We start from the raw sequence: 24,741 nt of genomic DNA on the forward strand, positions 1-24,741 counted from the left end.
TGAGCGCTCCTCCGGGGCGTTCCAGGCGCCCCCGCCGTTGCCGCCGGTGGGGCGGGGCGCGCAGGCGGGGCGGGGCGGGGCGCGCAGGCGGGGCGGGGCGGGGCGCCGCGGTTGGCGGGAGACCGGCGGAATGGCGGCGGCGGCGGCGGCGGCGGACGGTGGGGCCCCGGGGGCGGACTCGGACGGCTGTAGCGAGGAGCTGGTGCTCACCCCGGCGCAGCTCATCCGTAGCCTGGAGCAGGTAGTGCGGGCTGGGGGGAGCGGCCGGGCCCGGGCCCCTGGGCAGGGGCAGGGCGGGGATGACGGAACGCGGGGCCCGGGGCGCTCTGGGGCCCTTGTGGGGCGGCCGGGGCTGGGCCTCTGGCCTTGCCGGAGGAGGGGTGGCCGAGTTCCTGGCCTCTCTGGGGACTCTGGCATGTGGCAGGTGCGTTCCTTGCTTCTGCTGACATCGTGCATTCTTTCAGGCCTGGCTGAATGAGAAGTTTGCTCCAGAGCTGCTGGAGAGCAAACCTGAGGTCATCGAGTGTGTTGTGGAGCAGCTGGACCATATGGTAGGTTCTGCTGGGCTAAGGTGGTGGTGTAGGCAGGCCCTGGTTGCCTGGCTTGGCAGATGCGTGCTTGGGTCTCTCTGGGGTTACGAGGGTTATCTGCTCCTCTGTCGCTGGGGTACAAGGCTCATCTGAGTACCTTCTTCGAGCTTGTCTTGAGAGGGGACTGGGAGATGCAAGGAAACAGTATGCTTTGTGTCACCAAAAACAGCTGCAGTCTATTTTTGTGGGCTCTATTTACAAAACTTGTCTTCCACTCTGTTTCTTGTTTGGCGTTTCAACCGTTTAATTTCTGTTTACCTTTCTTTGCAGGAGGCAAACTTGAAACGGGCAAAGAGAGGAGACTTGAAGGTCAGCATTCACCGCATGGAGATTGAAAGGATCCGTTATGTGCTCAGCAGCTACTTGCGATGTAGGCTTGTGAAGGTAATGCTTGCTGTGCTGCCCAGGGGATGAAAAAGGGTGACTTCACGAGTGATTTTTACCCATACAAGGCCGCCTGCTTCAGCAAGGCACTTAAATAAAGCACACTCTATCTGTATCCTCTTAAGTGCAACCGGAAGGAATTAATTCCTTAGACGCATTTTTCTGTTGAATGAAGGGAGATCACAGCGTTGCAATGAGTGTTTTCTTACCCCGTCTAAGCCCAGGATGACACAATGAAGTGCTTGCGTGTTCTGCCTGGGTTCTGCCACGTACACATACAGTTGTGTAGCTTGCAGACCCTAGTTGACTATATCACTCATTAAGGCAGGAACAGGTATTTGGGCAGGCCTGCAGCTGCTGTATAAACCTTTACAGCAGTGGACTGGTGCTTGTAAGAGAAGAGCAGAGACTGTAGGCACTAAACTACTGACTAGTTTCAGTCTTTGGGATTTTGTTCCAATATCAGATAGAGAAGTTTTTCCCCCATGTCCTGGAGAAGGAGAAGTCTCGAACCGAAGGGGAGCCTTCCATTCTGTCACCAGAGGAGTTTGCTTTTGCTAAAGAGTGAGTAGGTTTTGGATGCATCTACAACCTATAAAGAGGGAGGGAGAACTTGCCCGTGTATCATGCTGAACAGTTCTTAAGACTGTTAGCCTTAGGTTTGCAGTAAGAATCATGGGTTTTACTGGTAGGTTTCCATGTGGACTGAAATAAAATAACTCCAGTAACTCTGAGCCCATTACCGGGACAAGCCATTAGGCTTGCCTCTGGCCATGCCTGTGGGAGTGGGAGATGTTACTTGCTGGCATTTTGAGTCAATACTCTTCCTGAGAATTTGTATTTGATTAAACCAGTAAATGCTCCAATGGTTTGTTTCAGGTATATGGCAAACACAGAGACTTACCTGAAAAACGTGGCCCTAAAACACATGCCACCCAACCTACAGAAAGTGTCTCTCCTAAAATCAGGTGAGTGCATCCAGACTCTGGGGTGATCTGAAGATTACAGTGGCAGGGGTGTGGGGAAGACTTCGGGGAGCATGAAATGTTAAAAAGCGTAGTCCTCCAGCTAGTGCTTAGTAGCAGCAAAGATGATGTGACGACAGTGTCGTAACACTGCTCTGCCGTGTGGTACATGGCTTGATACTGCTGTCAGAAGATCATGCTGCCCCTGCCGTTGAGCCTTGTCTTAAGTCAAGGCTGTGCACACTACATCTGATCAGAAGCATCTGGCAATTCCTTTACTGGCCCTGAGTTTGCTGTCCCTCGTACCCTTCTGTCAGCTCAGTGTCTTGCAGAAGAGCATAAGTGAATACTGAGCTTGTGCTCTGCATCCTTTGTCTGTAGTTCCGAAGCCCAACCTGGACTCCTTTGTGTTCCTGAGGGTGTTGGAGCGGCAGGAGAACATCCTGGTTGAGCCAGAGACAGATGAGCAGAGGTAGGTGGGCACTTCCCTGTATGGTGTACGTACCTGAGCTAGTCCCACAGAAGAGACATGGGTTACAGCAGAACAACAGAGGCAGCTCAGCATCACTTCTGTCCTTGGCAGAGAGTACGCCATTGACCTGGAGGAGGGCTCACAGCATCTCATCCGATACAGGACCATAGCCCCACTGGTGGCTTCGGGAGCGGTGCAGCTCATCTGAAGGGTGAGTGGTAAGTGTGGGGCCAGGACCGCAGTGACGGTGGGGGCAGCCACCACTGTCATCGGGGACGTTGGGTGGGGCTGTGGGGCCACCTGGGTAAGCAGCATGGCTGGGGAGGGCAGCAGTGGTGTTGAAAGGAGTACCCTTGAAAACATGCAAATAAAGCAGCGGGACACCTTTGCTGATGCAGAGGGGCTCATTGCCCCCACAGCTCATTGAACTCTTTAATTGCTTATGACATGCCTGGAATACAGCCAGACTCCTCTCTGGTGCTGCTGAGCGAGGGCAATCTGTGTCACAGCACTCCCTCCAGCAAGGCTTTGCAGCAACCTTGCATAGTCCCCTTGGAGTCCTGAGGGAGGGACAAGTGTAGCTACTGCCTCTCTAGATCCCAGGCTGGTTTGACAGCAGATGTGGACAGAGCACATCTATACTCAAAGGTGAATACACCTTTTGTAAATAGCAGGGTGCTCTCTTTTTAAACCTGCAGCTTTGTGTTCATTCCTGTTCCAGTTTATCACTGTTCTTTAAATTAGGCTATTGGGTGGAAACTGACTAAATGGTGTGGCAACCAGCTATGTAAACTCTGCCTTCCCCCATCAGCTTTGATCTCATCACAGGATCTACACAACCTGCTGTTGTGCAAGTGGCCAGTTCCTCTGAGGTGAACCGCAACAAGGGTGGGGGGATACTTCTGCACCATCTTTGTCACATGTTCCATCGAGAAAAAAAGTTACACATGATGATATATGGTGGCAGAGCAAATCTTGGTTCTTGCAGAAGGAGCAGGAGGGATTTGGAACACGTTAAGGATGGGAACTGCAGCTCAGAGCAAAGGGAGAGTCATGGGGTCCTGTGTGGAGAACTTAGCCCGAGCTTGTTACCTGCAGTGAGAGGGGAGGGTGAAATGTTTACCAGATTTGTTCCCTTTGTCTTTCTGACGAAGTAACAGCTAGGATATGGCCATGAAGGTAGGGTTCTAATTCAGGGTTTCTACTTCCCTCAGTTTCTCCCTTGAAACATTATGCAGGCCAAACAGCAAGTCTGTCCTTAGTTGGAAAGACCCTGCCTTTGGGGAAGGCAGGCTGCACAAGCTTTGTTCTGTGTATGTAGCCTGTGTTCCAGTGTGGATACAGTTGTGTCAGTACAGCCCCTTCTAATAGGGCCAGAGAGGAGTTATGCTGCTTTTTCCTGGCATTTTGGCCATAACAGCACTATCCTTGTGAAATACCCACCCTTGCCATTACAGGTATCTGAGACTTGCATGCACAGTAGGCCTGGATTTGGAATTGCTACCTGGACCTTATGCTGACAGTGGCATTTCTTGGCCTGGGCCAAGAAGTGAATGCCTCCAGGAGCCATGGGGAGCTGTGTTTTCTCTGATCAGATTTGTGAGTGGTGTAACCACAATCAAAGCTTTGGAAATGTCAGACAGCATGCACAGGTTTGTCACAAACCTCTTAACCAGAGCAACTGGTTCATGCCCAGGGCGTTTGTGCCAGAGCCATGGGGTCTTTATACTGCCCATGTAAAATTTGTGTTTCAACCTGTGCTTCTGCTACGTGCACAGGCTTTGCATAAAGCCAACACCAGAGCAGGTCCTGCGCAGAGGGTTTGAGTGCTGCTGTTTCACCTTTTGAAATTCTGCGTGTGGATCAAGTCCAGCAAGGAGAGTGAGAGGCCTTGCTGCTTTTCCAGCCTTTTCTAACCTGCTTCTTTGGACTGGCTGACTTCAGGGAGATTGCACCACTAATTGCAGCTAATTGCAGGGAGATTGCAGCTAATCCTAAAGCTCAAGACTGCCTTGGTCAGTGAACTCCAGAGTAACCGGAGCCCTTATACAGGGTGGTCTGCATGGTCAGCAGCTGAGCACTGTGGAAGAACTCTGAGGAGTTTTGTAAGCTTGTGGTGCCTTCATGTTGTTCAGAATGATATTGGAGCATGAGGCTGGCAGAGCTTTCCCAGAACAGTCCATAGCTGCAGCATGAGAACAGGAGTCTTGGTTTTACATCACCTTTTATGCTTTGTGTCATTTATGTTGCTTCCTATCAGGCCAGTGCCCTGTATTAGATTTCTGCAGCAGAGCATTCAGCTCCCTGTGCAGGGAGACTTGATCAATAGAACAAATGCAAAGTGACGAATTGGAGGGCGTTTTCTGGAAAGCTTCAGTGTATAGCTGTTGGGATGCCTTATTTAAGACCACTAGCAACCAGTTTCACTAAAATGGAACAGCTGTAATCATGGGCTTAGGAAAACACAGCTTTGCACTATGTGTGATCTGAATGCCCTCCCTCCACAGAGTGAGAGGTTCTGGTACAGCTTCTGATTGCGGTTGTGAGGTACAGACTGTCAAGCTCCCTTCTGCTGAAACAGCTGCTGGGGCAAGGGGGACAGCAATTCCTTTATGCTGGTCACACAGAGGAAAAGTTCCTCCAGCCTTGTTGGCCCCTGTGTGCCTCTTCTAGTTGGAGGAGAAGCCAGTGTCCCATGCTACTTCAGCTTCGTGTCTGTCATGTGCGTTGACAGACAGTGGCTCCTGTTCCTTTGAGACAGTCTTGCCTGCATGGTTGTCTGTGTGAGGAGCAGCCTGGTGCTCCTCTTGACACTCCCCTTCCTCTGCTACGTGGGGGGTGACAGTGCATCTTGTGGGGTGAGTGGCTTTGCATGCCTGGTTTATAGTGCTCCTAATAAATCCATTTAGGTAAAGAAGATTCTTTTAAGTATAGACATTAAGAGGAGGCTGGGTTTAATCCGTAGGAATCATTAGCACATACCTCTGCCCAGCCCCCCAGAAAGGGCTGTGGATTCTGCCCTGCCCATATCTACAGCCCGGGCAGCTTCACAGAGGTGACTGAAGCTCCCAGCCAAAGTCATTGTTAATCTGCTGGTGCAGAAGTGTGCTACGGAAGAGCTGCTTGGAGAATGTCTAGGTGACACGTCTGGAAGACTTTCTCCTTGGCCCTATTAAGTTTGACTGAACAATTGCCCAGACAGCTAGTACTTGCCTCACCACTGTATCTCACGTGGCTGCGGCAATGTGAGCATAAGGGGTGCCTGTCCTCTTCAAGCAGCTGGATCTTAACTGAATCTGATTGTTTCCAGAGTGCCTTCAGTACAGCTCCTCTCTGGAGTCTTGGCAGCTGGTGTGTGGCAATGTCATCACAGGCAGTGCAGGATTTTTGACAATGGCTAGTAGGCTAAAACCAGTCAGGCTCAATGAAATTCAGTTTTGGCATACCTGAAAACGCTGCTGTCTGCTTTTTGTGTCCTTCCATGACTAAATACTGGGACACTTCTGGGACTGGATACTACCTTGCTGCTAACACTGAGCCTCTGTTCTGTCTGTGCTGGGGGAAAGGGAAGTGTCTGCAACTTTGTCAAGAAGATGAGGCTTTTGTGAAAGTGATGTCCTCTGAAAGTCCTGATTAGGAAAAGTAATCCAAAGGTGGTTCTATTTCTTTTTTCCTGGATATCTACAGGAAATTGATCTCAAATATATAACATGATTCAGGGAGGGTAGTCACAATACTACCACACACCTACCTAGTATACTACCTAGTCACAATACTACCTAGTCACAATAACTACCACACAAACTTTCTTACACGATGGGGAAACAACTGGTATACTACCTAGTCACAATACTACCTAGTCACAATAACTACCACACAAACTTTCTTACACGATGGGGAAACAACTGGAAATCGTGGAGTAAAGTTTCAAGTAGTCAAAAGGTTCAAAAGCAGACAACTTGCAAGACCATGAGCCCTTGGTTCAGAGATAAGGGGGACAGTTTGTTGTCATGACCTCGTGGGATCTTGCTTGGGTTTGTAATCTGAGCAGTTGCAGCTGCAGTTAAACCTTGTAGGGGTGAGTATGCTACAGCTGATCCTCCAGCTGACCTCTGCAGAGGGATGTGGTGCTGGCCTTGGAAATGGGGAGCATTGCTTCTGGCGCGGTTACCAGCCACGGCTTCAGCCCAAGGCTTGTGGCACAGTGAGTCAGCTGTGTGCTGGTGGCAGGAGGCCTGGCGTTGGCCTGGCAGATGGATCTGCTTTGGTGCTGGGGGCTGGTATTTGGTAGTCCTGGCCATGAGCAGATGTCTCTAGCTGCTGTGGGCCCAGCCAGACGAGCACATCTGGCTCCTGGTCACCCACAAAGATGGTGATGGCTGCCCTGCTGCTCCTCAGGCAGGAGCGTCTGGCCAGCAGTGACACAAGTGCCATGCGTCCTTCTAGGGGGATGGTGCCATCTTGAGTCTCTCACTTCTTTTTCTGATGTTTTTGCTGACTGAAGCCAGAGCTGAACTGCAGATTTTTTCCAGCCAGGCACTGGGTTCAAGCTTGCTTCTGGTGGTTGTGAGAGGTGTCTTGTGTTGTGCTGGAGACATTCAGATGTGGTAGTGATGGAGAGCCATATATAAATACAGATAGGTGGGTTGTGTCATGAGCTGATGGAAATCTGTGCTGTCAGCAGGAGCAATCAGGGCTGCTTAACATAAATGGCTAGACAGCTCTGGAGAGATTAGCCGGTAGTACAGGGCAGGGGTGATCTGATTTATGTGGCGGACTTTTCTGTCAAGGAGTCACATGCAAGCTAAACAGAGAAGGTGATTTTGATTATAGATGTCAGGGACACCACAGTGGCTCTTGCCTGCTCAGGCATGAGTGAATTTCTTTTTCAGGGCAAAGGATCTGGGGTAAGAAACTTGAGTTAGATTTGCTTTTGGTAGAGAGTGAGCCTGGAGCCTGGGGCATTATTTATGCTCAGACACCCTGGAAGTAGCTGTCTTCAGACAAGCGCCTGCAAAGGGATGTAAAACAACGGTTCAAACCTCCCACCACTGAAGACGGTGTGAGAGGAACACGCTCCTCTTCTTCCTGTAGCTTCCTCTGGGTGTTGGCAGTCCAGAACACGTTTGCCTTTGAAAAGCAAGTTTTTGTGGCGTTAGGAGCTTTCTCAGTGCTGCGCCTCCTGTTAGGCCGCTCTGTGGCTGCGTTCGGCAGCGCAAGCGGGGCTCTGCCCCGTCCCGGAGGGTGAGAAGGCCGCAGCCCGGAGCGCTACCCGGCACAGGGGCGGTGGCCTTCGGCACCCGGGCCGGCCGGCTCTCCGTGCCCCGCTCCCTCGGGGGCCGCGCCGCCCGGGGGGCCCTGCGGCACGGCGGGGGGGCGCGGGCTCAGCCCGCCGGGGCGGGGCAGCGCCGGGCCCCTATTGGCCGCTGGGGGGCGTGTCCCCGGCGCTGATTGGCTGCCGCCGCGGCCGCGGGGTGTCCCGGCCGCCGGCGCTCCCACGGCTCCATTGACTGCGCGGAGCCGCCGGCAGCGGGACCGGACCGGGCGGGAGGCGATGAGCTGCGGCGAGTGAGCGCGGGGCGGGCGGGGGTGGGGGGAGCCGCAGCCGGGAACACGCCGCCTGACCCCCTCTTCGCCTCTAGGCTTTTCCAGGTGTATAGCGCGCGGGCCGTCGCGCCCCCAGCCATGCCCGTGGACCTGGCCATGCGGCTCTGCGGGAGCCACTCGCCCCCCATCCGCAAGCTGCTGAACTCCTACGAGGAGCTACGGGGCAACCGTGGGCGCAAACCCCTCCGGTCCTGTCTCAACCAGAAACTGAGTGCAGAGCCCGAGCGGCGAGACAGCACCAAGAGCTCAAAGGGCCAGAAGAAGAAGAGAGTCGTGTTTGCTGACATGAAAGGGCTCTCACTGACGGCTGTCCGCTTCTTCTCAAAGATCGAGGAGGACCTCTGTGACTTACAGCATGCCCTGTCTGACCTTGCCTGCTTCCGACCTAGGCTGCAGGACTTGTGCCCAGAAGTGTGCAGGTATGTGCTGGACTTCCCTCAGCCCTCTGTGGACTACACGACTTTCCGCAGCCGCCTACACAGCAACCTTGTCTGCCTGGAGAACTGCCTGATCCAGGACCGTGCCCTGTCAGGGACAGTGAAGGTCAGAAACATCGAGTATGAGAAGAAGGTGATGGTCCGCATCAGCTTTGATGGCTGGAAGAGCTTCCGGGACATCTCCTGCCGGTACATGCATAGCACATATGGCTCAGCTGACACAGACATCTTCTCTTTTGAGCTTGCCCTGCCCAAGCCATCCATTTCCTGCAGGGCCACAGAGTTCTGCATCTCTTTCCAGTGTGGGCAGAACACCCACTGGGACAACAACCATGGGAGGAATTACAGGATCTGCCACACAGGCATGATTTGCTCTCCCTCCCATGCCGTGAAGAGTTCCAGCAGGGCCTGGGAGCATCTTGGCACTTCTCGGGCTGCCGCCCTGGTCCTTTCTCACTTGCAGACCTGGCGGCGCTCAGAGACCCAGGCTCCTTATTGGTAGGAAATCAGCATGGGGAGAGGTGTAGGTCCCTTCTGTGTTCTCATTATGGTGCAAGGGTCTTTGGGGAGGGGTCAGCTGCAGAAGATGCTGCTCACAGGTGTTCTTATTAGCTCCTCCATGTGTCTGGCTTGTTGCCATACAAGCAGCTGCTGGCCTCTGTGGAAGCTTCTTCACTGCTGGCTCCTGCCGTTGAGGCTAGAAGCTGCTGCTGGGTGTAAGTCCTGCCCCTCAGTTCTCAAGGCGATGCTGCTGTGAGAGTAGGGGGGTGACAAAGGGATGGCTGAGGCCTGCGGACCCCATCTCTGCTTTGGGCGAGAGCCAGCCCTGTGAGCCACGGGGGTCCTGGTGCTGCCCAAGTGCCTTGTGTGGAGTGGCTGGGGTGGGGTGTGCACCCCCCAGGGCCTGGGGTCTCGGCAGACCTCCCAGCTTGCAGCCGCCCTGCCAGCCTGCCGCCGTGGGCACTCCCCGAGCCACGGTCCCCAGGAGGGCTCGCCGCGGGGGCAGCCGTGCGGTCACTGGGCGGGGCGGGGGGCGGCGGGGTCGCGTCCGGTCGCTGGTGCTGTAACGGGGAGTTAATAAAGTGACGGCGCTTCGCGAATGCTGCCTCTGCCTGAGGGGCGGGGGGGGGCGGGCGCCCTCTGTCGGCGGCGGGCGGGACGGCGCGCTCCTGCGGGCGCGGCCCCGCGGGCGGCGCGCTGACGTCAACTCACGCAGCGCGGGGCAGGGGCGCGCACGGCACGTGGCGGGGGCGGAGCCGGGGCCCGGCGGCGGCGGCGGCGGCGGCAGGTGAGTGCGTGACCCGTGCGGCGCGGTTCGGCGGCTCAGCCCCGGCTTCCCCGCGCGGGCCTGGGGCCGCCGCGCCCGGCGGGTCTGCGCGCCCGGGCGGGGCGAGGCCGCGGACCGTTAACCGGTGTCCGCCTCGGCGAGCGCGGCCTCCCCGCCATGGTGCGGGCCGCGCCGCAGCGCCCCCCCCGGCGCCCAGTGCCGCCCGACCTGGCCCGGGGCGGGGGAGCGGGGCTGGCCGGGGCCGTGGGCTGCCGGCGGGAGCTCGCCCCACGCGGCGCTCGTCGCCCGACGCGCACACGCCGAGGCCGAAGGCCGCCGTGCTGAGCCTCGGCCCCGCCGCGGTTCGCTGCGCCCGCGGGGCGCGGCCCCGGGGGAGCCGTTACGCGTGTCCGTGGGCCGAGTGGAAGCGATCGGCCTGCGGCCGCCAGTGCGGAGCCCGGCGCTGCAGCCCGGAGCAGTCGGTACGGGATGCGGCCGCCGTGCCCCTAGGCCTCGCCGCGGGCCGGCGGGTGCCGCTGCCACCCCGGGGCGGTGCGGCCCGAGCGGCGACCTGCCAGCCCGGGGGCGCCGGCGGCGCCGTCCTGCCCAGCGGCCCAGCGGCTGTGGCCCGAGGGCTGCCCGGTGCGTGACCTGCCCCAGCGGGGTGACACCGGGCAGGAACGTGATAGCCGAGCCCTGTGCCGGCTCGGGGGGCTCCTCTGACCAGTTTGCCAGCACCAGTCCCGGTCTGCCCCGATGGGTGACAGCTGTGGTGTGGTGGGCAGTTACACACGTGGCTGCAGAGGTGCCTCTCCCAGGACACGGTGTGTGTGTTCCTTGGAGCGCCAGCAACATTCTTGGCTCCACTGGTGTGGCAGTGCTATGCCAGCAGCTGGAAGACACTGTACGGGGGGAGCGAGAGGATCTTCCAGATTCTCCTCAGCTCCGGCGTGCTTGTTGCCCACCGGCTAAAGCCCATCCTCAGGCTGGCGCTCCGAAGCCTTTGCTCGAAGCCAGGTGAAAGCAGTGTCTGGAGGGGAGTCCCCCCGGAACAGACTCATCTGTTTTTACTACCTGGGTTGGCCTTGCACATAGCCATGGCATGGAGGCAGTCCTGCCCCGGAAGGGCTGTAGTGCTGAGTGTTTGACTTTGGCGGTCTCGTGTCCCCGGCAAGTTCCACTTTGACTAATCATCGTCATTAATTGTCCCCTTGGGCTAACTCCCTGTCCTGAGCTGTTTGTGAAGCTGCCTGGTGTGCTGGGGGTGGTGGTGGTGGGGGAAATGTGTGTACAGCAGTAGAGGAAGTGATGCCTTCCCAGGAATCTGGGTACCTGGTTAGCTCAGCGCTCTCAGATGCCTCTGAAATGAGAGCAGTGATAAGATCTTTATCGTGAGGACGGGTTTTATGTCACTCCATTGACTCCTTTCCTGTGCTTGGGACCAGATTGCAGTGTCCTGTGTAATAGGCGTGGTTCTGGACAAGTCTGCTCAATCTGAGGTGTGGGTGGTATGAAAATACGGGACGAGTGGCAGCAGGGGTAATTCCCAAGTCGGTGACAGTGCCAGGCAGTAGCTGGAGTGCCAGTCTGAGCCTGCTGTGTCTCAGGAGCTGCTCTGAGTGATGTGACCAGCCCAAGTGCTATCTTCCAGGTTTGAGAGCCCACTGTCCCTGGCTTCCTGCCACCCTCACTGAGTTGACATCTCTCCGAGGTGCCGTGACTTGCCTGACTTCGGTTTCTCTTTCCTCCACTAGTGCTGGTGACATGTGAGTGCCTCATCTGCCAAGAAGCCAACTTGCTGTTTGAAGAGCTTTCCAGGGACACAGGCTTCATTCATGTCTATAATGACCCTTCAGCATGAGTGGATGACAGGGGCCTCCGGATTTAAACTTGTTCCAGGCGTCATGCAAGGATCTCTGTTACTGCCTGTGTCCTCACAGAAAGAACAACAATAGCTCCGCACACAGTAGGCTCCTGCAAGTGCTAACTCCCTCGATCTCCTCCAATGCAGGCTCAGGGATGGACTCCACCTTTTCCCTGTGAAGAGACTCTGCATGCTTTCAGCAGCCAGAAGGGGATTCTGCTGCCAGGTTCTTCACAAGCCGCCCCACAGCAGGACTTGCTCAGCGGCGCCTTGGGAGGATATCCATTTGCGCAGTTGTGTCAGCGCAGTGCTCGCTGCACACCTATGGAGGAACCTCTGTGTGTGTTCCATCGTCTTTGAGCACCTCAGCCCACACTGTCAGAACTCACCTGGGCTTCCAGCAGACTGTTCGCTTGTTTTCCCAACTGCTTGCCCTGATCCTGTTGTGTTCCCTCTCTTGCAGAGCCTGAAAAGGATGTGAATTTTGGAATGGGGTCTGTGAGCAGGCTGCGAACTCAGTGCATGTGTGAGACTGTTGTTGAATAACAGGAGGACTGGTTTATTGCTGTGGGCAGCCCTTCTGTCTGGCTGCAGGGCTCCAGCCTTGCCTGGGCCCTTCACCATGTTCCTCCTGCTCCCCTTTGACAGCCTGGTTGTTAATCTCCTGGGGATTTCTATAACTGTCCTCTTCACTCTGCTTCTGGTTTTCATCATTGTGCCAGCAATTTTTGGGGTCTCCTTTGGCATCCGCAAGGTTTACATGAAAACTTTATTAAAGATTTTCCAGGTAAGTTGTTTTCGTAATTTTCTGTCTGTTTACAGGGGTCTTGTCAAGCGTGGTTGTGCCAGGGAGAGAGGCTTTTGCCCCTCAGCAGAGCATTGCAGGTGACTGGGGTGAGAGGTTGGTTTGTTGGTGACGTGTGCTGGTGCCACATGACCTGTTTGGGTCATCTCATCCAAATGTAGTTTACTAGAGCTCTGTTGATGAGCATTTTTTTCCCCAGTAATTAATGTTGTAAGTAAAGCAGTAGGATATAGCGTGGCCTGTAAGCATGCGGTGGCGCGGGAGAATCTGTCAATGTGCTGAAAGGAGGTGTGTGCCTGGGTGGGTTAATGTCCTAGGCAAGGCAGTGTGCCTGGTATAATTTGATATGGAAGGAAGCCAAAAGGGGTGTAGGGTGTGATGGGGAGGGGCAAGGCTGCAGTCAGCAGGCTGCCTCTCTCCGGGTCATGTTTGGATGAAGCCAAAGCCGGAGGTAAGGCAAGGCTTCCTGTACTGCAGGCCCTGAGGTCTGTGGCCAGAACCCACAGCTCTCACCCTCAGCAGCGCTGCCTGCTCATCTGCTGGGCCCAGCAGCCATGGCTGCACCTGCAGCCTCTGAGGACGACCAGCAGCCCTTGCTGACCCTCTTGCTAAAGAGAGGCCAAGTGGAATTTTCCAGCTTGGGGTCGTGCTGTTCTCTTGCCTGCCTTTTGCAGGCTGGTTTTATGGGCTGTCTCACAGCCAACGTGTCTCCTTGAAGCAAGTCCCTGGTGAGACGAGAATTTTTGCCAAGATCCTACACCACCTTACCCTCGCAGCCCAGGCAAAAGCCAAAGGGGTGACCTGTGATTGACAGGGAGGTTTTAGGCTCTTAAATATGAAGTTCAGGCTGCTAAAGGATTTATGATATGGCTAGTGCTGTTTGAACAGGGGTGGTCTTCCCCAGCAGTATCTCTGTACTGGCTGGCTTGGGAAGGCAGCCCTGGAATTTGCACTGTTCAGCTCTTTAAACTCTTGAGTCCTCCCAAAAAGCCTGAGGTGCGGGTGGGAAGACCCTGGGCTTTGTGAGGTGCTTTGTTAACACAGGTGTCTGAAGACCTGACTTCAAATGTAGTGACTGAACTGGGAGAAAAAATCAGTAAGAATTTTGGTTTATCTACAATAGAACTTTTCACCTTGGTTTTTTTGTTTTTTGGGTTTTTTTCCTTTCTTCAATTCAGGAATGTTTAATCTCAGCATCTATTTTGGTGTTTAATTTTGAAACTATTTTTCTGAAAAGACTTTGAAGTCTATTTCAGCTTTTATTAAAGAATCTTTGTGGTGGGTGAGAGGAGCACTCTGGCCCAACTGCTTACAGTTTTGGTGGAAAATTCACTCGGTAGGTTTGGTCATTCAGAATTGGATTTTTGAGGAGCGTTATTTACCTGAAAGATTTTCGCATCTCTAGAGGCCAGTGTTGCAAACATAGCCCAGATGGACAGCAGTCCAGTCTGGCAACCTGTGGGGGGACAGCCCAAGCTGCAGGGGTTGGGGTGGTGGCTACACATCACTGTTGGTGGCTGAGGGAGACATGCCTCCTGTTCCCCAGATGGGAGTCTGGGTTTTCTGCTAATGCAGTCAGGATAGAGCCCAAGCTGGGCTTGCAAGGAACGAACGCCTTCTCCATAGGCTGCTCAGCACCTGCTGGGTGAGAGCTCCTCTCCTGACTTCTCTGGGATGGCAGTGTCTAGGCAATCTTCTGCAATCCTGCAGTTCCTTCTGCTGGCAAAGGCAGCTGCTGGATGAGCTGGAAACTGCATATGTAGTTAGCATTCCCACATCACTGCCTTCTGACCTGATGCTGGCACGGGCTGAGACTGGGTTGCCAGGAGTTTCCAGCAGCTTCCCCTTCTTCACAGATCCCTGATGGAGCAGCTAGCCTGGAGCAATTGGCATGCTGTACACAAGTCCTCCTTCAGAAGCTTCTTCTCCCAGGCCTGTGTAATGAAGAAGAGAGTGAAGCTGAGAGGGTTACTTGGAGGGCAGGCAGAAAGACCGATCAGAAATCCAGCCAGCAGTTTTTGCTGGTGTCCTTGAGAATTAGCTGAGAGAGGTTTCTATGGCTAACAGGTAGTCTGGGCATGGTTTCTGGCAGCCAGCTGCCACAGAGCTGTCTAAGGGTGCTTGCTGCTGCAGTTTTGGACTGACTGGTCAGCTGAGAAGCAGCAGCAGCTGTGAGCTGAATCTGAGAGGGAAGGATCCCATCCTGTCATCGGCCTGATGTTTTTAGCAGCAGCCTGAAAACACAGTCTCTGCTTTGAGCTTGGAAGAAGTAAGGGTTGAAAAATAGCACCAGCCCCATGATGGGCTTCCTGCGCTGTGGTGTGGGCCACACCAGCTGGATGCACGGTCCACCCAGAAGCTGTGCAGTGGCAACCACATGCCAGGTGCAACAGAGCCTACAGGACACAGAGACTGCAGAAAATCTTGCTGTGCCATATCAGCACTGACCTCTCGGCTTCCCTGTGGCGCTCTGCTATGCAGAGTGGCGCACAAACATCATGGCTGTCCTGTGCCTGTACTAGTCACCTCCCCATCAGTTCTCTTGTCTTGCAGGGCAGGCAGGTCTCTGCTGTAAAAACATTCCTCCCAGGCCAGACTCTGCTTCCACCTTGGTTCAGTTGTGTCCACCACTCACTCTTCCAGTTCTGTATGGAAGCCTCCTGCTTTAGCCCCATCTTCTCCCCTTAACCATGGTCTTTCCTGGAAGTCTACTGTAGAACAAGGGGTAGTGTGAAATGGAGCTACAAGCCTTGTGAACCTTGCTCATCATTTGTCTCTTGCAGTGGGCAACACTGAGAATAGAGCGTGGTGCCAAGGAGAAGAACCATCCATTATACAAGCCCTACGTCAATGGTAAGATTGTGCCCTGCATGGGTACATACGAAGTTCAAAATTCTTTTAGGGAGATGAGGTAAATGTGTCTCGGAGCAGCTGAGGTTTTCTGGGAAGCCTCCTCCATGTAGATGGAGTGGAGGGAGCTATGGAGAGGTCCGTTTTGTGAGGAAGGGGAGGGAAGTGCCCAGGCAGTCCTTCATTTCTACGGGGTTGGGAGGGCTGGTCTATGCCTGTCTAAACTGGAGAAGGGAAGGGGGCCCTGTGGAGGGTGGGCAAGTGAGCAAGGGCCCTGGCTCTCGGCTGCATTTGAATGGGCAAGTCATACTTTGCTCAGAGCTGCCTGTGGCATGTTGCAGGTATCATTGCAAAGGAGCCAACATCACTGGAAGAGGAGATCAAGGAGATCCGCCGGAGCGGCAGTGGCAAAGCCCTGGACACCCCCGAGTTTGAGCTCTCAGATATCTTCTATTTCTGCCGCAAAGGCATTGAGACCATCATGGATGATGAAGTGACCAAGAGGTTTTCAGCTGAAGAGCTGGAGTCCTGGAACCTGCTCAGCAGGACCAACTACAACTTCCAGTATATCAGTCTGCGCCTCACTGTACTCTGGGGACTGGGGGTGCTCATCCGCTACTGCTTCCTCCTGCCCCTCAGGTGAGTGCTCCTGCCGAGATGGTGCTGATGGCATGTTCCCACTGCAGCAAGTGCAGCTGGTCTCCAAGCTCCACAGAGCCTGTTCAACATGATCAGGAGAGGTGGGCTACTTGATGAGTAGGGCCTGTGGCCTGGTTATGCTAGCGTGTAGCTTCCCTCTTCCTGCAGGATAGCCTTGGCGTTTACTGGCATCAGCTTGTTGGTGACTGGTACTACAGTGGTGGGATATTTGCCAAATGGAAGGTGAGTTTGTGTTTGAGGGAAGAGGGAATGGGGAGCCCCCTGTGCAGTTTGAGACCTCAGAATCCTGAAGTTTTCCTGCAAGGCCTGTTTGTTCTGCCTGCTGCAGACAAGGTGGGTGGTCTTGGCATTTGTGGCCTCCCAGGAAGAGACACCCTGTAATTTTAAACAAAAGGCCTAGATGTGAGCACTAAGCCTATGGCAGAGCTCAGCCCTGGGCTCTGAAAGGAAAGATAACAGAAGAGAGCAAAGGCTGAGGTTTGCTTCTCACGAGTTAAGAATCGGTGGTCATAAGGTGACAGCAAAACCCAGGATGAGATGTGTTCCTGTGGGAGAGATGTGAAGTCTTGCCTGGATCTCATGTCCTGGGGCAGCTGGGCTGAGTGACATCCTTACAGGCGATACTGTAGAACCAGGGGGTGACAGCTTCTGTCCCGGGCTGCAGGTGTAAGGAGTTCCTGAGCAAGCATGTCCACCTGATGTGTTACCGGATCTGTGTGCGCGCCCTCACAGCCATCATCACCTACCATGACCGGTAAGGAGGCACTGTCTGCTGCAGGGTGTCCCTTTCCACTAACTGCTCCGTGCTGTGCCTCTTGCAGGCCTTATGTTTTGTTCCTCTGTCCTCATCTGTACCTTTGTTTTGCATTTAGAGAAAACAGACCCCGAAATGGAGGCATCTGTGTGGCCAATCACACATCTCCCATTGACGTGATCATCCTGGCCAGTGATGGCTACTACGCAATGGTAAGGTCTGCACCTCAGCCCCAGCTCTGCCTGCCAGGGCCTGGCTGCACATGTGGTGGGAGCAGCAAGTATATTTCGTGGGACAAGGAGCAGGCAGCAAAAGGCTTTTGAGCATGCAGAACTACTTTTCCCTGCATGACATCGCAGGGCACTCTCAGACCTTGTGCACAGATGTCCCATGGCATGTGGCTTTCCAGCAAGCTTGGTTTGGGACTCAGAGCACCAGGGGAATCTGGGCATGGCTTTTCAAATAAAGCTCTGGGCTTTGCCGTCCGCAGAAGAGCAAAGTGCTTCCCCAGCTGGGCCTCTGGCAATGTGGAAAGCACTTGGGCCTTGCTACATCTGTCCTTCCAGTCAAAGCCTGGGACTTTTCCTCTCAGCCTTTCCAGGGCAAGGGTAGAAAGATGAACCACAACTTTGCCGTGAAGCTAGGAGCTGCCTGGGCCTTCATGTGTCCCCTGGTCTTGTAACTTGTGTCTTCTTGCCCTGTTCAGGTGGGTCAGATCCACGGAGGGCTCATGGGTGTGATACAGAGGGCCATGGTGAAAGCTTGCCCCCACGTCTGGTTTGAACGCTCTGAGGTCAAAGATCGTCACCTTGTCGCCAAAAGGTGTGCCAGTTGCTAGCTGCAGGAGGAGGTCTGGAGGCTGGGGAAGTGGGGGGAGCTGCCCACGTCCCTTGGGTGAAGACACTGCCTTGCCTCATGGGTGTTGGGAACTGTGCCACTTGCTGGCACCCAGGTAGCCCCCAGGATAAGGACTGTATGCTCTGCGGGTTGCTAGTGACAGCTGCTGTGCCCTGTGCTAACTGGTGACGCTCTTCCACTTAGGCTAACAGAGCACGTCCAGGACAAGAGCAAACTGCCTATTCTCATCTTTCCAGAAGGTGAGTTGTGGAGCAAGGCCAGACAGGCACCTGGTGGAGGTGACCCATTGGGACAGCACAGCATCTCTCTTCCTTCCCTTCTTACACAGCCAAGGGCCTTGAGACCCTTCCCTGAGGCAAGGGGGACATTGCATCTTTAGAGCTGACTGAACCCAGAATGTGGAAGTCAGATATATGATGTCCCAGCGGCACGTCCTGTGCCCACAGAGAACAGGGTTTGGAGTGAGTGTTAGGGGGCAGTTGCTGGGTGCCTGTGGCCTAGCCCTTGGCTGTATAGCTTAGACTTCTGAACTGACTTGCGAAGGGGAGTTGAGAAGATTGTGCTTGCCTCTTGCAGGAACGTGCATCAACAACACATCTGTGATGATGTTCAAAAAGGGGAGCTTTGAAATTGGAGCCACAGTTTACCCTGTAGCTATCAAGGTATGGCAAAGCAAACATTCTTACAGCACAAGCAGCCCTCTGTGTGAGAGCTCAGTCTTGGCAGCCCGGTCTTGGTGCTGCTAGGTCAACAGCCCAGTCTGAGGGCAGGGGGAAGCCAAGGTCACTCCGTGCAGTGCTCTGGGAGGGCTGGCCTGTTGCTGGGCTTGGGGTGGAACTTGGAGCCTCAGGGAGGGTGCAGCCACTCCCTGACTTTGATGAGCTCTTCTGCCTCTGTAGTATGACCCACAGTTTGGAGATGCCTTTTGGAACAGCAGCAAATATGGCATGGTAACCTACCTCCTTAGGATGATGACTAGCTGGGCCATTGTCTGCAGTGTCTGGTACTTGCCCCCAATGACCAGGCAGGTGAGTAAGGTGGACCTGGTCTATCTGATCTGCTGTCTGTTTGGCCCTTTGCTCCTGCTGAACAGTGTTGTTTTGTCACAGCCCAAAGAGGATGCTGTCCAGTTTGCCAATCGAGTGAAGTCAGCCATTGCCAGGCAGGGGGGCCTTGTGGATCTGCTCTGGTGAGTCCAGGCAGGCTTTTCTCTTCCTGGTGCCAGGGTTCCTTGTTCCTGTGTCCTTGTCTGTGCTTGTGGGCTGCAGAGATAAGTTTGTGTCTTGCACGGGGCACAGTAGGGCTATGGAGAAATGGAGATGGATGTTGCCTGTGACCTCCAAAACTGCTCTTCTGTAGCAGTGACCCAGGTCTTTGCTTCTGCTGTGTGTGTTGGGCACCAGGGCTTCATTCTGTGATTTCAGCTTGCACTGGGATACTCTGGTTCTACCTTGATGCTCAGCGAAGTGGGTTGAGCTTGGGAACTTCCTTTTTCAAGCAGTGAGATCTGAGGGGCAGAGGGACTCTGCAGGCAGTCTCCTGTAGTGGTATCAGAGCAGCTCACACTTCTGACAGAACTGCCATGTTGAGCACAGCGTGGGGCCATGGGTGCAGCTCCTGGCAGAGCAAGGTGTGAAAGTAACTCCCCTTGGGGATGGTTGGTCTGCAGCGTGCCCTGGCACTGTAAGGTACAAGGGTAGCTGTCTGGTGGTTGCGGGAGCTCTGCCCTGCTCTGAGCAGCCCCAACTGAAATTTCAGATGGTGCACACCTGCAGCATCTCTGATGGTATGACTCTTTCCCCAGGGATGGAGGACTAAAGAGGGAGAAGGTGAAAGACACGTTCAAGGAGGAGCAACAGAAACTCTACAGCAAAATGATTGTAGGCAACCATGAAGACCGGAGCCGCTCATGAGCCCTCTGCCTCCAGCACTGGTGTTGGGCCTGGCCAGAGCCCTCTGCCTCCAGCACGAGCCAGGACTTGTCTGAAGCAGCTCTGAATCTTTGGACTTTGGCTGTTCCAGAGCTGCTTGGACTTGCTCCTTCATCCTCTGGCTGTTCTTTCCCAGAGGCACTATTACTGCCTCGAGTCTTCAGGCCCTGGGCAGGTCTTGGCAAAGATGCCTTCTTGTTACTGTTACAGTGAAGCCCCTTGCAGGGGCAATATTAAATGAAACACTTATGGTGTCATTTGCTTCCATACGGTGTTTACAAGCCCAGGGGGAGGACTGGTGTGTTGATGTACATGTGTGTCAGTCACAAGTCTCCCATGGCACAGAAACTAGTGAGCTGCACTGAAATTAGCTGCCTTGACAACCAAGGGAGTCTTCGTGAGCCTGTGCTTCCCATTTGTGTGGCATAAACCCCTTAGGAGCAGTATGTGGTCTCTGAGGCCATTTCCAGCTTTACTTCCGGAAAGAGAAACCTTTCCTTTTCCTTTTGCTGCCCTCCTGTTATAGCCTGACCCAGACCATTGCTTCTCCAGCATCTGCATAACAGCCTCTTTGCTGGGGTTCCTCAAGCAGTGAGGATCATCCTCCTTGGAAGCCTTCCTCTGTCCCCTGGAACTGCGGGTTGCCAGGCAGTTGTCACTCGTGTAGCAGGTGGGGCTCTTGAATCAATACGTGCTGTGGTGGAGCCCAGGGTGGGTGGGAGAGGCTGAGAATGTGGGGCAGGAGATCCCCTTTCAGGTGTCTGCTGAGGGAAATGGTGGGATCTGATCTCGTTATGCACCAACGTGTACATAGATAATCTCAGCTTATTGCAAGGAAACAGAAATCTTGTGCTGGAGGTGGTACCCCTTGCCCTTTCAGTTCTGCAAGTATATTTTTCAGTAAAACAACTTGTATTTGAGCATTCATCACCTGTACTTTCCAATTTTCCTTATGTTCCTACAAACTAGCACTTTCACTGGGTCTTCTGCCTGCTCTTACAAGCAAATACTGTTTCTCTGCTACCTGCAGAAGCCTGCTTGCATTTTCTAGAAGGCTAGAGAAGGCAGCACTGAAGTGCTTCCTTTGTACCTCACGTGGTGTTTGTTGGGGGCGGGCATCTGCTGTCCCCTAGGTCAGGACAGCTATTCTGCATAAATGTCCTGAAATCTGAATTTCCCTGTGCTAGATACTAACATGGATTCAAGGTAGTTCAGTGCCTGCTTCCTTTTATTCGCTATATCAAGACAGAGAAATGGAGAAAAGAAAGCAACAGAGAGGAAGGGTTCAGAAACTCCCCTAACCTTTCTCATGAGACAGGATGCACATACCCCCACGTTATCCCATTCTGTGCAGCTTCCCTCCCGCGCATTGCTAGTGGCTTCAAAACACTTCTCTTGGGTCGGTTAGGTCGTCTTTACCTGTGCACAATGTGCAAGCAGGGGATGCACAACTTGTCTCCATAGTAGAGGAACCCTATTTTCCATGGTGTGCTATTCTCCACTGCCGTGGTTTAACCCCAGCTGGCAACCCAGCACCACACAGCCGCTCACTTGCACCCCCCGCCCAGAGGGATAGGGAGGAGAATCGGAAAGGAGTGTAAAACTCAAGGGTTGAGATAAGAACAGTTTAATAGGTAAAGCAAAAGCTACACAAGCAAACTTCCCATGTGCAGGCGGGTGTTTGGCCATCCACAGGGAAGCAGGGCTCCATCACACGTAATGGTTACTCAGAAGACAAACACCGTAATGCCGGATGTCCCGCCCTGCCTTCTTCCCCCAGTTTATATACTCAGCATGGCGTCATATGGTATGGATATCCCTTTGGCTAGTTCAGGTCAGCTGTCCCGGCCACGTCCCCTCCCGATTCCCCATGTCCCTCCAGCCCTCTGGCTGGCAGGGCCCAGGAAACCAAAAAGTCCTTGACTTGGTATAAAGATCACCCAGCAACAGCTAACATCGGTGTGCTAATCAACATTGTTCTGGCACCAAATCCAAAACACAGCACTGCACCAGCTACTAAGAAGAAAATAAACCTTATCCCAGCTGAAACCAGGACATCCACCTATGCCAGGTCCATCATTTAATGTAAGAATAAACTGAACTGCTCCCAGTATGATACCTGAGAGGGGACAGTCTTCCTTACAGTGACGTAAAGCTACACTTAGCAGCATATGATCTGCTAACATACAGTTAGGGGAAACATTTCTATACCTAATTGATTTACCTTTGCTTCTCATAGTGCTCAAAATAGGATCCTTTATAAATACACACACAGAGACACATTACCTGCACAAACATTGCATTCAATTATCAGTGATCTGTTACACATGATCACCATTAACATCCAGCCCTGCCAAGAGAAACCAGGCTGTTCGTGTTTGGTGATGGAGATGGCCTTATTGGCCCCATGCTTTTCACTGTTACCCCAATTTCACATTCTTCTCCTGCCCAACTTCAGCTATGGCAACTGATCTGGAGTGGGGGGTGGGGAAGAAAAAGCAACAAAGCCTGATACCATTTTCTTTCCACCTAAGGTAACAGAACAAAAGCAGCTGAAGCCAAGCAGGAGATAGTTAACATCTACAGGACTGAAGTGTATTGCTTATGCTCCTGTGCTACCAATAGAAGACAGAACGACTACTCCTTGCTGACAGACACCTCGGTTGCCCAGGCTAGGACCCCTCCTTCATTAGGAGTGTATTACAGCATCAAGGGCCTATTAACTAGCATTTCAGTTTACTTGTTTTACCCAGTTCGTTAGGTATGGCTCCTAACACCAGTTCACCAGTCCTCCATCGGTGTCCGTTAACTGATGGGGCTGTACTTTGCTCCTTCAAAAAACAAAAGAAAAGAAAAGGAAAAAGCAAAGTGCAACCCTTAGGTCCTTGGCAGTTGTTCTATTCATACAGAGTTTTTGACCATCTTTTAGTTGTAGAAGCAATGCTGGGTATAGCACATGCATTATGGGACTTAACCTGTAGCATCGCTAAGTGTCAGTTACCAAGCAGGTGTGCGTTACCCTGTAGTGACCCTATACCAGGGGTCCTCAAACTACGGCCCGTGGGCTAGATACGCTCCCGCCCCCCCCTCCCCCAGGGGGTTGGGGAGGGAAACCAAGCAGCCGCAGATGGCTTCCTGCCACTTCATCCGCGCTGGCCCCCTGTTTAAAAAAGTTTGAGGACCCTTGCTCTATACCATGTAATCATAGCATTTTACGAGCTGTATTTGCTCCATTTCCTGCTTGAGTCATGTGCTTTTACCCAAAAAGCTGCTGCTGACCTCTGTGGCAGCCTTGGCAGCCTCTGGCCAGGGGAGAAGAGCCCCAGTTTTGCCTAACAGCTTTGCTGCTCAGGCTCCAAGGCTTGCAGAGCTTTTCCCTTGCTCAGGGGGCTGTTTGGGCCTAGGCTGCTGCACTGTGCCGTGGTTTGGGCTGGCTCTGGAGGGTGCCCCTACCCCAGAGAGCCATGGGGTGCCCAGGCAGTGCCGCCCTCACTGGGTCCTATGGGTGCCCTTTCCCCGTGCTCAGCTGCAGACGGGGACACAGCCCTGGGCTGGGGCTGCCTGGGCAGGATCTCTAGGCTCTCCTTCACCTTTCCCCAGCCAGCAGCAGGCCAAGCACTCACCCACATCCCTCCTGTCCTCCAGGACTGTGCACCCAGAGCCCTCCTCTCTGGGGCGGGGGGAGTATGGGCATTGGCTTCAGGTCATGCAAACACCACGCCACAGCCGCTGCAGGCACGGGCAGGGGCTCTGCGCTGGCCTCACACACACTCCAGTGCCTGCAGCAGTGTGCCCTGCACCCCTGGGTGCTTGGACCCAGCTGCGGGTGCCCACAAGTCTTCTGCCCACAGCTGGGTCCCCCAGCCCTTGTCACAGAGGCTGTGGAGATGCGCAGGAGCCTGCCCGCCCTCCCAGCTCTGCAGGCCCTCCAACTGCCCCGCCGTGCTTGGGGAACATTTCCAGCAGCCCTGCTCCTGCTGGGATGCTCAGCAGCAGGCAGGGAGCTGGCTGGACAGGTTAGGAGGCACACATCCATCTTTCCTTGGCTCCCCCTCCCCATGCCCCCAGTCAATATGTCTCTCTCCGATGAGAAAGTTAATAAATTTAGCTCTAGATTAAAAGTATCGATCATTTCATTTGTAAGCGATAAATAACCATGGGGGAAGCGCTGGGCGGCCCGCAGGGTAGGTGCTGCTGGCTCTGGCTGCAGCAGCCATGCAGCCTGCTGGGGCCAGGGGCCCTCATATGGATTCTGCCCGGATGCTGGCATTGATTTGCTATTAGTCTCCACGCACCACCCAGTAGCACATCATTCCCGGAGCCGCTATTAATGGCCTTTTGATAAATAATCACTTGTAAGTCAATAAATTTTTATTAAAGAGTGTGGCGCTTTGATTTATGAAAATCCGACGGGGTTTGTCTGGGAGAAAAGGGATGCAGAATTGAAGCGGAGCAGCTATCCATCTGCCTGCCAGGCTGCCCTGCCTGCGCTCGCGCCCACACGCCCCTGGGGCTACCAGCCCCAGGCTCTGCCACACACTGGCAGGAGCCCTGCCCACACGCCCCAGGGCTGCCCAGCCCCAGGTAGGGCCCAGCTGAGGGGCGCAGGGTGGGTTTGGGGAGGGCAGAGCTGGTGCTTGCCACTGACCGGGCTTCGCATGCCCTGCTGAGTACCTGGTGTTGGCAGGGGAACCACTCTGCTGCAGCAAGCCGCAGCAGCAAGCGGCCAGTGCTGGCTGTGCAGGAAGAGAGCAGCAGTGGGCAGAGTGAGCAGGAGAGCAGGGTGGTCCTGGCCACCGCCCCGGGGGCCTGCAGAGAGCAGCACTGCTGGGGGACCCGGCCGGCTGCAGGGACATACAGGGCAGCCAAGCTGCAGGAATGCACAGGGCAGCCAGGCTGCGGCTGCGATTTGTCACCCTCCCCAGCTACAGCAGGCCCTTTGCCACCTGCTTTATTTGTCTCCCAGTCCTGACGTGGCATCAGACAGGTGTTAAACTACTTAATCACTTTAAAATTGTTTTAATTTTCTGTTTTGTATTGATCTCCACAGCACCAATTAATCAGCTCACTGGACCAGGCAGTTAGTACATTAAAAATTGTCAGCCACGCTGGGCAGCTTAGAAAATGTCAAAAAAATATCCTGACAGCAGCTCCTCACTTCTGCCGTGTGGAGCCTGCTCCTGCTGAGTGCTGGTGCTGCCCATGGATGGTGACGTGGCTCTCCCAGCCCTGCCACACAGATGGGTCGCATGGAGCACAGAGCCTCTGCCCCAGCCCCGTGCACTGCACTACCCGTG

The 24,741-nt window shown here is 54.3% G+C and overlaps 3 protein-coding genes across 6 annotated transcripts; all 3 read left to right on the forward strand.

Annotated features, from left to right (window-relative positions):
- The first annotated feature begins 94 nt into the window (after nt 1–94).
- GINS4 (GINS complex subunit 4) lies at nt 95–11,563 on the forward strand. Of its 4 annotated transcripts, none has more exons than XM_037371375.1 (8): nt 95–241; nt 465–551; nt 861–974; nt 1,441–1,538; nt 1,854–1,942; nt 2,321–2,411; nt 2,523–2,622; nt 11,477–11,563. In XM_037371375.1, exons 1-7 carry the CDS (start codon nt 131–133, stop codon nt 2,617–2,619), a joined length of 687 nt encoding a protein of 228 aa, XP_037227272.1. In that variant the 5' UTR covers nt 95–130; the 3' UTR covers nt 2,620–2,622; nt 11,477–11,563. The 4 variants fall into 4 exon arrangements, with proteins under 4 accessions (XP_037227272.1, XP_037227271.1, XP_037227270.1 ...); XM_037371374.1 differs by lacking the exon at nt 11,477–11,563 and adding an exon at nt 8,054–8,207 and having other exon boundaries at nt 2,523–2,629; XM_037371373.1 differs by lacking the exon at nt 11,477–11,563 and adding an exon at nt 8,054–8,167.
- LOC119140261 (protein phosphatase 1 regulatory subunit 3C-B-like) lies at nt 6,268–9,537 on the forward strand. The gene is made up of 2 exons (XM_037371372.1): nt 6,268–7,979; nt 8,054–9,537. The coding sequence occupies exons 1-2, from the start codon at nt 7,966–7,968 to the stop codon at nt 8,955–8,957; spliced, it is 918 nt and encodes a 305-aa protein (XP_037227269.1). The 5' UTR covers nt 6,268–7,965; the 3' UTR covers nt 8,958–9,537.
- Nucleotides 11,564–12,180: 617 nt separating the features above from the next.
- Nucleotides 12,181–19,711, forward strand: GPAT4 (glycerol-3-phosphate acyltransferase 4). Its single transcript, XM_037371371.1, has 12 exons — nt 12,181–12,373; nt 15,175–15,244; nt 15,583–15,880; nt 16,049–16,123; nt 16,566–16,655; nt 16,774–16,867; nt 17,362–17,477; nt 17,697–17,752; nt 18,090–18,175; nt 18,413–18,541; nt 18,623–18,702; nt 19,318–19,711. Exons 1-12 carry the CDS (start codon nt 12,209–12,211, stop codon nt 19,424–19,426), a joined length of 1,368 nt encoding a protein of 455 aa, XP_037227268.1. The 5' UTR covers nt 12,181–12,208; the 3' UTR covers nt 19,427–19,711.
- The last annotated feature ends 5,030 nt before the right edge of the window (nt 19,712–24,741 follow it).

The sequence above is a fragment of the Falco rusticolus genome, chromosome 20 (genome assembly GCF_015220075.1).
Source record: "Falco rusticolus isolate bFalRus1 chromosome 20, bFalRus1.pri, whole genome shotgun sequence".
NCBI classification, from domain to species: domain Eukaryota; kingdom Metazoa; phylum Chordata; class Aves; order Falconiformes; family Falconidae; genus Falco; species Falco rusticolus.

Coding starts and splice junctions, on each gene's coding strand:
- GINS4 (XM_037371375.1), top strand. CDS start 131: ATGGCGGCGGCGGCGGCGGCGGCGGACGGTGGGGCCCCGGGGGCGGAC. Junction 975..1,440: donor TGCGATGTAGGCTTGTGAAG/GTAATGCTTGCT, acceptor TTCCAATATCAG/ATAGAGAAGTTTTTCCCCCA. Junction 2,412..2,522: donor CCAGAGACAGATGAGCAGAG/GTAGGTGGGCAC, acceptor TGTCCTTGGCAG/AGAGTACGCCATTGACCTGG.
- GPAT4 (XM_037371371.1), top strand. CDS start 12,209: ATGTTCCTCCTGCTCCCCTTTGACAGCCTGGTTGTTAATCTCCTGGGG. Junction 16,656..16,773: donor ATCATCACCTACCATGACCG/GTAAGGAGGCAC, acceptor TTTTGCATTTAG/AGAAAACAGACCCCGAAATG. Junction 17,478..17,696: donor CGTCACCTTGTCGCCAAAAG/GTGTGCCAGTTG, acceptor TCTTCCACTTAG/GCTAACAGAGCACGTCCAGG.